Source organism: Myiozetetes cayanensis, unplaced genomic scaffold (genome assembly GCF_022539395.1).
Source record: "Myiozetetes cayanensis isolate MyiCay16 unplaced genomic scaffold, myiCay2020 scf4, whole genome shotgun sequence".
In the NCBI taxonomy this organism is placed as follows: Eukaryota; Metazoa; Chordata; class Aves; order Passeriformes; family Tyrannidae; genus Myiozetetes; species Myiozetetes cayanensis.
Window position 1 is genome coordinate 45,699,104 of NW_026087631.1, and position 14,579 is coordinate 45,713,682.

At 40.7% G+C, this 14,579-nt stretch overlaps 1 protein-coding gene across 3 annotated transcripts in view; it reads left to right on the forward strand.

The window, feature by feature from the left end:
* The window catches only part of GPBP1 (GC-rich promoter binding protein 1), a 40,972-nt gene extending 27,240 nt beyond the window's left edge, over positions 1-13,732 (forward strand). For 2 of the 3 annotated variants that reach the window (XM_050329142.1, XM_050329143.1), the window contains 3 exons: positions 1,912-2,096; positions 11,312-11,414; positions 12,403-13,731. In XM_050329142.1, coding sequence (XP_050185099.1) covers positions 1,912-2,096; positions 11,312-11,414; positions 12,403-12,561 — 447 coding nt within the window. In that variant the 3' untranslated portion in view covers positions 12,562-13,731. Of the gene's footprint in view, positions 1-1,911; positions 2,097-11,311; positions 11,415-12,402 lie in introns of all 3 variants that reach the window. The other variant, XM_050329144.1, reaches the window with a different exon arrangement.
* The last annotated feature ends 847 nt before the right edge of the window (positions 13,733-14,579 follow it).

The following is a 14,579-nucleotide window of genomic DNA, read 5'->3' on the forward strand; positions in this document are numbered from 1 at the left end:
TATTCCCTATATAGGGAAGAGGGCTCTTCAGAGGGACCTGGACAAGCTGGAGAGTTGGGCTGATTCCAACAGGATGAGGTTCAACAAGGCCAAGTGCCGGGTCCTGCACTTTGGCCACAACAACCCCTGCAGCGCTACAGGCTGGGCACAGAGTGGCTGGAGAGCAGCCAGGCAGAAAAGGATCTGGGAGTTTGGATTGACAGGAAGCTGAACATGAGCCAGCAGTGTGCCCAGGTGGCCAAGAAGGCCAATGGCATCCTGGCCTGGATCAGGAACAGTGTGGCCAGCAGGAGCAGGGAAGTGATCCTTCCCCTGTACTCAGAGCTGGTGAGGCCACACCTGGAGTGCTGTGTCCACTTCTGGGCCCCTCAGTTCAGGAAGGATATTGAGGTGCTGGAGCAGGTCCAGAAAAAGAGCATCGAGGCTGGTGAAGGGACTTGAGCACAGGTCCTATGATGAGAGACTGAGGGATCTGGGGTTGTTTAGCCTGGAGAAGAGGAGGCTCTCTACACCTTCCTGAAAGGTTGTAACCAGGTGGGGCTTGGTCTCTTCTCCCAGGCAGCAATCAGTAAGACAAGAGGGCATGGTCTAAAGCTCTGCCAGGGGAGGTTTAGGTTGGATATTAGGAAGAAATTTTTTACAGAGAGAGTGATCAGACATTGGAATGGGCTGCCCAGGGAGGTGGTGGATTCTCTGTCCCTGGAGGTTTTTAAGATGAGACTGGATGTGGCACTTAGTGCCATATTCTAGTAACCGTGGTGGTAGTGGATCAAGGTTTGGACTTGATAATCTCAGAGGTCCTTTCCGACCTGGAAAAAAATAAATTAAAATTATTTAATATTTTTATGTATTTTTCTTGATAGTAGATGAGATGCATTCTTTAGGTATATGATGTAACAGCGTGTTTACTGGGATACATTTCTTAACAATTTCTTGCTGAGTATTCTAAAATTTCTGAAAGCAGACAACACTGTGAGTGGGAGGGAAATGATGGTCTTGATTCTGGACTCTGAAGTATGGTTTCTTACAAATGCAGAATTCACTGAATTACATGATTGTGTCCTGCTGTGGATAATGCTGTTATATACCCCATTTGGGGATTTTGTTGTTGAAAGGGTGTTAACTGAATAATACTCTTCTCTTTGCTTTTATAGTTGGTAAGATTTCTGAGAATATATAGCTCATTAATAAATAAAAATTAGGTGTTGCTGAATGAGTAGAGGAAAAAAAGAGACATTTCTGGTTTATAATTTGAAGACCTTTTAATCCTTGAATGAACCTGAACAGTCTGCTTTCTAAATCGATTTTCTTTAAATCCTCTTTCACAGCTAGTAATTTACAGTTGCTGTTCACAACAGCCTGAGAAGCTGGGGTGAGTGTATGTGTGTAGGGGAAGTTGTCTGAATTTAAAGAGCAGTATCCAGTCTTTTTGAACTAATGGCAGAGAATGCTGGTGACATATTGCAGGTGTGACCTGCCCCTTACACTAAGTAAACTTGAAAGCTCTTTTGCTTTCAGACTTTTCCTAACACAAATGGCTCTGCTTTTAATCAGGAACACTTTTTGTAAGTTCAACATACAATAGCCTGTTATTTCTGTAAGTATGAAGGGCAGCTTAAGCAAGTTTGACTTTTAAGGTGTGTTTGAAACTTTGCAGGAAAATGTTTGGGAAAAAGCATGGAAGTTGATTTCTACATTACTTGATCAATAGCACAATGTAAGATTTCTGCAGTATGCAGGTATTGCAAACTCTAGTTCTGTATGAACCGAATTACCCCTGAAGTAATTTAGAGTCTCTCTGTTTAAACTTCCTTTAATCTAAATGGAATCACTGAATTGCAGCACTTCTGGATATTTGCTTGTGGATGGAATTCACTTTTAAACTTCATAATGTTATATTATTTTTAACAGGATGATGAGTCCTTTAACTTGCATAACAGCAACAGTCCTCATCATGAGAGAGATATAAACCGAAACTTTGAAAATGAAATTCCACAGGAGAATGGCAATGCTTCAATTACACCTCAACAGATCATTCAGTCTTCAACTTTCCCTCAGGCAAATGTTCTTTCAAGCTCACTTGAGGCAGAGCATAGGTATGTATTTTGTTTTATAAAGTGTGTTCCGTCATGGTGAGTGTTTTAAGTTACTAGTGATGCCTGGGACAAATTAAAGAGGCCAATTTATAATAACAAGTAAATTTATTAGCAAGCAATAGATAAGCAAAACCGGCACTTCGGGGCAGCTGCAGGAACAAAAGCCCCGCAGATGGCTCGTGCCCGGAGATCCCCCTCGTTGTCCTTTTTGTATGGTCTGGCTTCCGCATACATATTCCTGGGTTGTGTTTTCCGCGCATGTGTGGCTCGGTGGGTCGGGGGTCTCACTCCGCGGGGCGGGGGTCTCTGTGATGAAGGCTCAAAGTCTTCCTCCATGTTCACGGGATGACCCTGTGTTTTGCTCATGCGCTGTAAGAGGTATTTTCCTTCTCCCCCTGTTTTATCAACACCAGTTTGTCATCCTGACTCTGTTATTTCCAAATAAGCAGGTCTGCACTCCCGGCTCCTAGCAGGATTAGGGTTATCGCTGAGTTATGCCAGCTATGCATAGTTTTTACGAACAAAGTCTAGCTAGTTTATCACAATCCCCCCTTTTTTTTTTTCTTATTGAAACTTTGTTCGTGAAATCTCTCTAACACATCTCTTGCCCATTGGAGAGTAAGAGTATTTTCTCCCTCCCCAACCTGTTCATATTGTCTTTGTAATAACATTAAATGTGTAGCCTCCAATTGTCCTTTTACAGCAGTTATTAACCAATTAAAGATACATGGACCAAAAGTCAAACCTATGAGTAATAGGATAAGGGGTCCTGCAATTGTGGATAACAAGGTGGTTACCCAGGGGGAGTAATTAAACATGGATTTATACCAACTTTGTTGCATTTTTCGCTCCCTTTGTCATTTTTCTAGTCCTTCTCTCAGCTTGGACATGGTATTTCTAACTATCCCTGTATGATCTGCAAAAACACAGCATTCTTCCCGCAACGCAGCACATAACCCTCCTTGTTGCAGGAACATTAAGTCTAGTCCCCGCCTATTCTGTAGCACAACTTCTGATAGTGTTCTTACAGATTGTTCTAGGGCTGTCATAGCTTTTTCTATTCTAGCCAAATCTTCATCCACTGCCTCTTTCAGAGATTGAAACCTTTGGTTTTGCTGTACGAGGGAGGTTATTCCAGCTCCCGCTCCAGCAGCTCCAATAGCCATAAGGGTTGCCACAGTGAGTGCCGTGAAGGGTTCACGCTTTTGTAAATGATGAGATTGAGTGGGTTGATAATCATATATATAATTCTCAGGGTGATAGATAAGCTTCGGTACAATAATCACCTGTATACAATACTCAGTAGTCCCATCAAAGATTTTTAGAGACACACAAGGAGTAATGCCTGCCTGAGAACAAAGCCATTTTGCATTCTTAGTAGGTAATAACCAATCTGCTGTTTTACCTTGGTCTTTTGGGTCTTTTTCAATAACTTTACACAGGTGTTGTTTGTTTGTGGGGATGTTACCTATACACTTTTCCACCCCCGACACCTGCGACATTGTCAATCTGTCTGTTTTCCTCACTCCATAAGTATTGGGCTGGATTTGCACCATTAACTTTTCTAGCTTTACTCGCAATCCCAATTGCTTCATAAAAAGGTGGTCTGATAACATAACCAACAGTACTCGGTTATGTTGAGGTTGGTAAAATTCAGCACATGGTAGCTAGCTTGTAATATGTCCCATAAGGGATTGATTTTTGGTGCAGGTTTTAAAGCTTCTCCTTCTGCCTGGGCATCCTGGATAGAATTTTTGGCTGAGATAATCCTAGGGGTAGAGGCAATTAGATCCATACCTTCTTCTTCTTCTGTTTCCTCAACTATGTCTGGTTTTGGTCCAATGCCAGAGGGTTCGTTAAGTACTGGCTCTTTTTTTTTTAATTAGAATGTGTCCTTCCCTATCTGAGCGAGGGCCTGGTTCCCAGTACTTCACCCCCATATCCTCCCAAGAATCCATCCTAAGTCTCTTGCATTTGTGATGTTTAAGTACAAAACCTGACAGTTCCCCCTGTCTATTATTTCCCAGACCCTATCAATTTTTGGAGGTTTGCATCCAAATGGTCCCCATTCTGCAGTTAAAAACTTCTCTTTTCCCCCTCCTGGGGCCCAGTAGTTTGATATAGTCTCACAGCCCCAATAGGCACAATAAAAATGCTCCGGGTAATTACAATATGACTTCCCAGGATTCGAAGCTGGACAGAAATAATATCCCATTAGTTTTAAGCATGGTTGTATAGGGATTATCTCACACAGATGTACTCGGAAGCTGGGTGCTCCAGGAGTAGTGATGGTTCGTATTATTTGACTTCTATCAAACTGTATCAGGGACCATTTAAAGGGTTGATGGTTAATACCTGACTCCACAACTGCTTTAGCTATGGTGGGGGTACAGATCAGCAAAACTAACCAGCTTTGGAGTGATGCTGGAAATCTCTGGGGAATACAAATCTGTGTAGTGTCAATTCCTTTTTACCCCCACCTGGAAATGTATTCTGTCTTCCATTAACACCTGCCGAGAAATCAGACAACTCACACTCCTTTCCTGGCACAGCTCTGCTTCATTTGCCTACCCCTTTGCTTGAGGCAGAAAGGGTTTTCATCTTCTTAGCAGTAGTTGTGTTTCTCAGGGGTGAGTTTTCAGTCTGTGAAGATGTTTCCCAATCCTTGGCTTCCACAGAGAAGCTACACAGGTAATTATGTTATCTGGGAACACAAAACACTTGTAGGGTTCAGTTAGAGGGGGGGCTCTGGGTTAGTTGTGGACTGTTCCTTCTAATATTTCCCTCTACCCTTAGGGCTTATCTGTTTTGGTCCCCTTCTCCTTCTGGGTTAAATCCACCAGCACTCCCTACCTGAAAAATAATAATCCGTTTAGCTTATTCCTAAGCGAATCAAAATAGTGTACCTGCTTCTCAGCTCCACATTAACCTGATTTGTACACTTTTCAAGGTCTGGATGGAAACAATGTGGAGTTACAAGTCAGTTCCCTAGAAATGCCACAAGGGGGAAGCACAGCTTTACAATTTTTCCACAAATTTTCCCCAAAAAGTTGGTTCCAAACAGAAGGTCTAAGACATTTTTCCCTCATATATTCCCACTCATCTTCAAATATTTCCCACATCTGTGGAATCCCCAAATCCCTTCCACAGAGAGTAGTAATTATTTCAACTTTCCCCAGCTCGTGTCTAGTTGGGAACCAATATTCCCTGCAACTCATACAATGTATATGACGAGATACAGAATAACAAAACCATTTTACCCCACATAATTGGCATTTACATTCTACCCAAGCATCGTGTTCCTCATGAGGATGATACAGGCAAGGTATAATCCAGGGATTATACCTTGGGTATTGGTGTAGCACTAAGATCTCGGTTTCTACTTCACAGCAGAAAGGGAGAAATACAGGGTTTCCCACTATGTGATATATACCAGAGCCTCCTGTTTGATGTGGTATCCTCCATATAGTCCATGGGGCGCAATCAGTAAATATTAGAGTATTTTCAGGTGATATTGGAACCATTGATATAAACTATGTCTCACAGCCCTGTCAAGATTCATTCATTCCCTCTTCTTCCTTAGCATGAATTTCAGACTCCTTGGGGCTCCTGTTACTTTCCAGTTGTCTTCTCTTAGGGGTCCTTTAATCTGTGAGGCATGTGTCCACCCCTGTTCTGCAGTCCGGACAGTAGTTTCTGTAGTGCATCTTTGAAATTTATTACACTGTACCACTGATACTCAGGGCTCAACTGATTTAGCAGAGTATGGGGATTTGTGACCACTGGAAATTGACCTACAGTAACCGTTCGATCTCAGGTTTTAATCTCTTTCTGCATTCACTGGACAAGGGATATTGCTTAATTTTTACAGGAATTTCCAGGTTTTTAATGGTTACTTCAAATGGTTCAATATCGAATTTTCCCACAGTTTCTGAAGTATACCAGACTTCAGGGTTAATCTGTTTCTCATCCACCTCTGTAAGGGGGCACAATTTGATCTTTAATTATTTTTCTTCAAACTGTAATTTGATTCCCAACTCCACAATTAAATCTCTTCCTAATAGATTATATTCAGCTTCAGGTAATAGTAACAGCATCCCAGTCCCATATTTACAATTTGACTCTATCAATAAATTCTTTATAATGGGGACTTTGAAAGGTTCCCCTTTTTCTCCAACCACACTAACCTTTTCTCCTGATATCTCACATCCAGGTGGCAGAAATTGTACAGTCGACCTTTCAGCCCCTGTATCCACTAGAAAGGTCACCTCCCGGTGCTGGGGACCCACTTTTAAAGTTATCAAGGGCTCCTTTTTACCTGGGGTCCCCAGCATATAGAGCCCCTGACTCCCTTAATCCTCCTTAAACTCCTACATTCCCTTTTTATATGTCCTTTCTTTCCACAATAGTAACATTCCATCGCTTGCCTTTCCACCCATTCTTTTTCTGGTTTCTCAGCCCTTCTCACTCCCTCTTTCTGTCCTGCTCGAACAGCTGCCACTAAAAGGCTGGTCTGTCTTTTCTCACTCTCTGCCTCTCGTCTTACATACACCTTCTGAGCCTCTCTCAGCAATTCATCCAAACCCTTCTCCTGCCAATTTTTCACCTTCTCTAGTTTCTTCTTAATATCCACCCATGTATTCAATTGCTGACCTATCCAATCCTCAGATGACCTGAACACAGGCCAAAATACGTGTGGGTTTGTAAGGGGCTTCCCTCCCCATACCTCAATACAATAATGAATCATTTTCTCCTTTGACTTATTCTTCCTCCTGGATGAAATATTGCAGTATTTTATCATCTACCCTAATGGACTCTCTGGTGGTATATCCGGTAACTTATTCTGTTCTCCTGTTTTCTCCAGATATCCCGTCCCCATGGAACTAGCAGACTTGCTTTTCCTCTGTCCCATCTTCTGGGGTGACTTAATTCACACACATACACGCACCCTCCGTTCGTGACTCGCCCCCTCTCTGGGTACGAGAACTGCACTAGTAGGAGGTCTCCACTCACTTGGTCTCAAAGAGACCTCTCACACATTCGCACCCCAGGATTACCACCCCAACCAAATGGCTCGCAATATATATACTTACCTACTCCTGGGGTCTTCGTTTGGTCTTCATGCACAAAATTTAAGGGGTCCTGCAGGTTCTTTTGCTTATCTATTGTAATTTTAGGATGGTTCGTGGATCCGGGGTTTTGGTCGCGACCCTTCTCCGATTCAGGGCTTCCCGAAAGTCGGACAGGGCGCCTCCCAGATTGTGAGAGTCTGCGCCAAGAGACCCAGATCCCGGGTTTCGGCACCAAATTGTTATAAGTTACTAGTGATGCCTGGGACAAATTAAAGAGGCCAATTTATAATAACAAGTACATTTATTAGCAAGCAATAGATAAGCAAAACCGACGCGTCGGGGCAGCCGCAGGAACAGAAGCTCCACAGACGGCTCGCGCCCGGAGATCCCCCCCATTGTCCTTTTTGTATGGTCTGGCTTCCGCATACATATTCCTGGGTTGTGTTTTCCGCGCATGCGTGGCTCGGTGGGTCGGGGGTCTCACTCCGCGGGGCGGGGGTCTCTGTGATGAAGGCTCAAAGTCTTCCTCCATGTTCACGGGATGACCCTGTGTTTTGCTCATGCGCTGTAAGAGGTATTTTCCTTCTCCCCCTGTTTTATCAACACCAGTTTGTCATCCTGACTCTGTTATTTCCAAATAAGCAGGTCTGCACTCTCGGCTCCTAGCAGGATTAGGGTTATCGCTGAGTTATGCCAGCTATGCATAGTTTTTATGAACAAAGTCTAGCTAGTTTATCACAGTGAGCATGTTCATAAATTTTTACTAGTTTAGAAGTCAGAGTCTGAAAACTGAGAACACAAAATGTTTCATGAGTAATGTCAGATTTATCTTTTACACAATACCAGTTTAACACGGAATATACTTTGTTTCTATTAGACTTGTGTAAATTTGCCTTACTAAAAATTTGATATCTTTCTGTATAAAGAAAAGGCAAACTGCATAGTGACTTCATCCCTCTGATTTTGATCTAAATGTTTTTAGAAGGAACAATGCATGTAATTGCCATTTGTACTAGTAATACTTTAAATGCTGCATCTTATGTAAAGCTCCGCTGAGTTTGTTATCATAATTAAAATAATTAATTATTTCTGTAGCTGACTAGTTGACACTGTTGGTGATATCACAAGATAATGCACTGGAAGGCGAGAAAGTAACTTCACAAAAAGGATTTAAATTATTCTGTTATTAAACTAGCTGCACTAGTGATCAATAGAGATAAGAATAATGCTGCTGTAAAAAACTCAGTCTGGAGTTGAGCTTGTCATGAGCTTTGTCAAATTCTTATGTTTTTTGGCAACTACAGAATTGCAGTGATTGATTAGACAGATCTTTCTCTTTTTTTGTGATAGTCTATGTGTACACTTGGACTAAAGAACTCTCCCTTTTGTAGTACCTGCAGAAGAAACTTTCATTTCCTCTTATTCCTCATGAGTATGAGAAGTGCAATGACCCCTGCTCTGTTCCTTTTTTATACCATTGGCTATGGAAACAGAAAGCCATGGCTTAGTCCTATAGATGCTATATAATCGGCATAAGTGAAACCTGGTGGGATGAGTCCTGTGACCGGGGCGTTGTGGATGGTTACAGGCTCTTCAGGGGGCATACACAGGCAGGTGAGGTGAGAGAGGGATGTCAAATCTCATGGAGGGGCTGGAATGTATGGAACTTGCAGTTGGTGGAGTATTTGACAGCCTCTTAGGGATTAAGGGGCAAACAAAAGCAGATGTCTTTGTGGGAGACTGCTATAGGCCACCCAGCGAAGATGATAACACTGACTATCCTTTAAGGAACTGGGACACCTCTAAATCAACTGCCCCTGTCCTAATGGGGGATTTCAACTTGTGAGATGTTAACTGGGAATACCTTTGAAATGGGAAGTCTACAGAGATTCTACTTGCAATTGAAGGGAGGAAATCTGTGTGGCCAGAGTTCAGTTACAGATGGAGCTGGCCAGTACTGTAAGGGACAATTAAAAGGGCTTTTAAAAATGTTAATGGCAAAATGCAGACCAGAAATAACTGGATAAGGATGGGGACGTTTCCAAGATAAAGCAATCCTGTTGGTATCAACTTTGCTATGCAAAGTTTAATTTTTTGACACAGTTAACACTTTCAACCATTCTAGAAGCCTAGTGTCAATTTAAAGAAGCAATGGTACTGCTAAGTTTATACAATGTTGTAAAAATTAATTTAGGCATTGCCCTAAATTTTACTTACATTAACAGGAGCTCTGTAACTATTTACTTCACCAAATGCAGTGTTAACATCTGATCTTGCCTGCAGTAAAACTTTGTCTCAACTAGCTGTCATTGAAACTGGCATTGTGAGTGTTTTCCTGTATAGCTATATAAATGCATGTATTTTCTTGGAATTTTGGATGACTTTCATATTATTTCTGCTGCTCTCCAATGATTTAATTATTCTGGCTGTTACACTTCAGTTTAGTCCAAATGCTACAGAGGATGCAATTTCCATTTCTGTTATTGTCCTGCTGACTTATTCTCCTTCTTCTACAGTTCCAGGTTTATGTTCTGATTTTAACGAAAGTCATTAGTGGCTTTGATCATCTGCAAGTTTGCCCAATGCACATCCATTGTATTGGGATGTGAAATTTTTTTGGGGGAGGGTTATGTTAAAGTGCATTTTTTGCTGATGTCTGGCTGAATGAAGTGCCTGGCACATGACATTGGTTGTGAGTTTGTCTTACTTCCCTGTTTTAATATATTTACTGTTCTTCAGTTTTAAGTGTCCATTCTGGTATATATTTTAGAAACCTCTTTATGTTTTGTGAAATAGTTTTAATCTCCCTTAATGTTTAAGGTCAACAGGCGCCTGGTTTGCCTGAAGAAGGTGCTAATCCTTTTACCAAAAACTTCACAGCAAGCAAACTTAATATCGCCACTGTAAAATGTAATGGTGTCTTCACCCTCAGATAGCCCCTGTTTTCACAGCATCTTCACATGTAAAACCATCTTATTCCTGCTCAGATACTGCTGTCCTTCTTTTGGTATTAGCTAAAACACGTTTGACGAACGCTGAATTGGATAGGAATGGGGATCCCCGGAACAGGAGGCTTCCTTTTACCCCCTGCTCCGAGGGGGAGAGGTGCTCTTCCCTCCCCATCCACCCATGCGGCCTCATGGCCCCACAGAGGGACCACGGGGCCAGTCAGTCAGGCAGCAGGGAAGCAGGCAGAGCGAACTTTATTGATCTGACAACAGCTTAAGTACCTTTTGGAGGGATCACAAGGTGACCACTGGGAAATCAGGAGGTGTTACAAACAACCAATGATGACAAAGGGTTAACAACCAATAGATGAGTTTCTAGTTATCTCTCAGACATTCCACAGGTACACCGAGGTATTTTGGGAAGAAGAAAGGTTACGCAAAGGTTTAAAATCACCATCTTGGACATGTGATCAATATTACAAACTCCTGCATTCTTTTATATGTAGCAGAGTTACCCCAACACACGTTGATTATTGTGCCTTTGTATATCTCAAGCTTAGTTACAAGAGGAATCTTTCTTATTTCATTTCTTCCCCTCATCCCAAAATTCAGTCTTAGTTGTAGTCTGTGCTGAAATATCAGCATGTGCTGTTAGCTGAGACTCAGTTGTAAGGAAACCTGACACAACTCTTGATATTATCATGTGCCATAAAAAAGAAATTGTATGAGGCCATTTCATCCTGAATTGGTACCCTTTGATGGACACCACCAATACTCCTCATGACTGCTCTGTTATCCAGGAAAAGCTGTAGATTGCCTCAGCGTCAGTCTTTGTCTTTTCATTCTGTTCTCAAGGGGATACACTGCTGCCCTATTAACAGTTATAAGTTATGCTAAGGAAACACATTCTTGCTTTTCCACCTGCCACAGGTGGGAAGGTACCTTAGAATGAATGTACAGTTTTCACCATATGTAGTGGTAAAACATGGTCATCTGTGAGGGACCTGAGAACTCAACTTGTGCGCTTTTACGTATCTTTTGCAAGGCTTTGAAGCCACTTTTATGTAAGAGTTTGTTTAAAAAAATACTAACTTATTAATCAGTGCATTTGTTACAGGTCTTTGAACATATATATAGGCAGAGCTTGAATGAATGTGTGTAGTAAATTCCTTACGCTGTCCTTTTTAATTTAAAGGTTGTTAAAGGAGATGGGCTGGCAGGAAGACAGTGAAAATGATGAGACATGTGCCCCACTAACAGAGGATGAGATGAGGGAGTTCCAAGTCATTACTGAACAGGTAACACTAACTCAATGTTGCATTGTAAACCTGTGCTTGGCTACCCTAAATGCCTACCTTTCAGGAGGATCTGCAGTGATGTTGCTGTTTCATTATCATTTCAGTACTGTGCTTTTAGAAATAAAATTGCTTTAAAAACACAGGGTGCCAGTGCTGACTGTAGCTAAGGCCTATTCACAAAGTATCAAGGGAAGGGTAAGGGAGTGCTTCTGGGCAGTTTCAGCGTTGCTGGTAGTAGAATTGCACAGGTTTTCCAGCTCCTCAGCTTAGCCTGAAGAAAGAGAATCTTCTTTCAAGGTTTTTATGTAGTTCCTTGAGTACCCCAAGATCTGCATTTTCTCTGTTGGGAATCGAGAGACATTTAATTCATTAGTAACAAAGTATAAGGCAATCTAGACTAGATTTTTTCTTAATTGTTTTTTTTTTATTAGCAGGGTTGAGGGGTCAGTGAGTAGGACTGGAAAGGAGAATCGTGTGTGGTGTTAAACCTGAACCCACCTTCTGCATTATGTGTGGAAATGCAGTGATTCCTTTTTTACTGTAGAATCAGTTGTTTACTTTCTCTTCAGTGTCTTTTGCTTTCCAGTGGCATCAGGTAGACAGACTGGGATGATCAACCCTCCCTGCTGCTCCTCTTCCAGGCCCCTTTCCTATTGCAGACCCTGCCCTTCTTAGCACAAGTGTTTGCAGCACTGTGGGAGAGGGGACTGTGTTGAATGAGAGACCATTTGGGAGGAGGCATCTCTGGGGCAAGTTGGGTGGGAAAGTGGGTGAACTCTTGTTGACTGCAGGAGTTTAGCACAATTGGAAGTACTTGAATACAGGTGGCTGGCCCAGAAGTAAAGGTGCTCAGGGGAGTTCTCCTTTTTGTGTGTATATGAAAAGGTAGTACTGTGCATCCAGTGTAGCCCAGGAATGAAGATGTAGAGAATGTTGAATTGCAGCATATTGTTATGTTCTCTAAATATGTAATGTTTTCTCATTTCAGTTACAAAAAAATGGCCTTCGGAAAAATGGCATTTGGAAAAATGGCCTCATCTGTAATTTTAAATTTAGCCCTTGGAAAAACAGCACTTTCAAACCTGCTATGGAGAATGAGGATTCTGAGACGAGCAGCAGTGATACATCAGATGATGATGATGTGTGAAGACTTCTGTAATGCCTGTGGAAGCCCATTTTGTTCTCATGGAGACTGGGGATGTGTTATCCAAAAAAACCCATAAATCTAATTTATGTAATAACATGCCCAATAGAGGAAGAATGAGGGGACTTTCCTCTGAAGGAAGCAAATAATGTTTTGTTGGGTGTGTTGAAAATCATTATAATTTATCTGTAAACAAATGTTGTAGAATGAGGCCTTGGGTTGACCCAGCACTGACTTTCATCACTGAAGCATTTCTGACTAGCAATGTGACAATGATAAAAATCAGATTTTTGCAATTAATAATAAAAGCAAAGAATTGTGTAATGTCTTGCAAAGCTTCTGTCTTAAAATGTCTAAGAAAAAAGGGCAGCTTGACACAGCGTTTTGCTTGCCAACTTATTTCTTTCTTACAGTGGAAATCCTTGAGTCCACTTTGTACGCAAAAGGGGCAATGTAGCATGTTGGCTAAAATGAGCAAAGTGCACTAAACCTCTTTTCCTTAACTGAGCTATTGAACTGTTCTACTTCCACAAATAACTGCTCTTTAGCCATTTGTAGTGTCGTTGTTGTTATTAATGGCAAAAGACCCTGATGTTACAGTTCCAAATTTTTAGAATTAACCTTTGAATTGAAAGCTTTAAAGGGTATTGTAAGACCCTTATTCTCACACTGAAAACATTTCTTATGGGAAAATAAGCAGTGTGATTTTACTATTCAACATGCAGAAAAATCATTACACTGACTGGATTTGTCCACTACCTGGGAAATAAACTGATTTACAGAGTATTGTCTCAGTGCATAGCATCATCGGTATTGTTTTTAAATCTGCTAAGTTTTGTTTTCATTTATATTAAATGTACCCTGGCTGCCTTTCAGAATGAGGTGAAAATACTTTCATCACAGATCTTGCTTTTATAGCAGCAGCAGAATATCTGTGCAATAACTACCCGTTTTGTTTATTTTGTGTCAGACTTCTTCTCTATGATTGCACATTTAAAAACCAATATTGTATTATTTATAGTTTTATTTGGTTTATTTTAGCTGTTTAAATATTTTCCACAGTTTTACAGACTGTGTAGCATTAATTCATAAGCACAGCTGCTCTCAGTGATGTCACATGTTTATAACATAGCTCATATATATATAGACATTCCCCTTAAAGATATTTTTAAATTGTACTATTTCTTATAATAAATTATTTACAATTTAGAACTCTAAACCAAAAATATTTATAAAGTTGAAATTCTGTCCATATTTCTTTAGGAAACTACTTTTTTTTTTTATAAGGTGTCATCAATTTTAGGCCAAAGTTGGTATGCTTCCCTTTGTATTTATTAATTTAAACGGATATTTCTATTCAAGAGGTCAGTTTTTGTATTAGAACAGGCATGCAAATGTTGATATAGTTAGTTTTGGCATAGTGTATTGAAATACTCCATTTTCTAATCTAAATTTAATAGGATAAAAATATTTCTTTTTTAAAGAGAAAACTGCCATATCAATAATGAAGTCTTTCCTACCTGTGTGCCCTACACACCTTTCTCTCCTTTCCCTCTTGCAGTTTTTTTTACTGACTTTGACACCTTGGTGTAGTTTGTTCACTTTTTGGTTTTCACATACTATCAACAGGATCTTCTGCCTATCCTAATTATGTAGTGGTCTATGAATGCACTACTTTTAATACTAAGTAAAAACTTTTTTGCCTTGGTTTTCTCAGAGTGGGATGTAGACTCTTCACCCCCTCCTTATTCAGTTTAGTAACAAGTGTCACCTCTGTAATTAACCTTTTGGGAAGATAATGTAATTATGGAAGAATTGTGTTATAATTTTATAGACTTTGGAACTGAGAAAGTTCTCTTCAGAGAAAGTAGAAATACTAGTTATACTTGGTACTTCTTTTTTGCTAGTTTATATCCTGAAACTGGAGGTAGCAAAGGAAGTAACAGGAATTGGGCCATGGTTTTGTTTTGTAGAATGAAACACCTTTACAGCCTTTGTAACTTTTTCGTTATGTGTGGCTT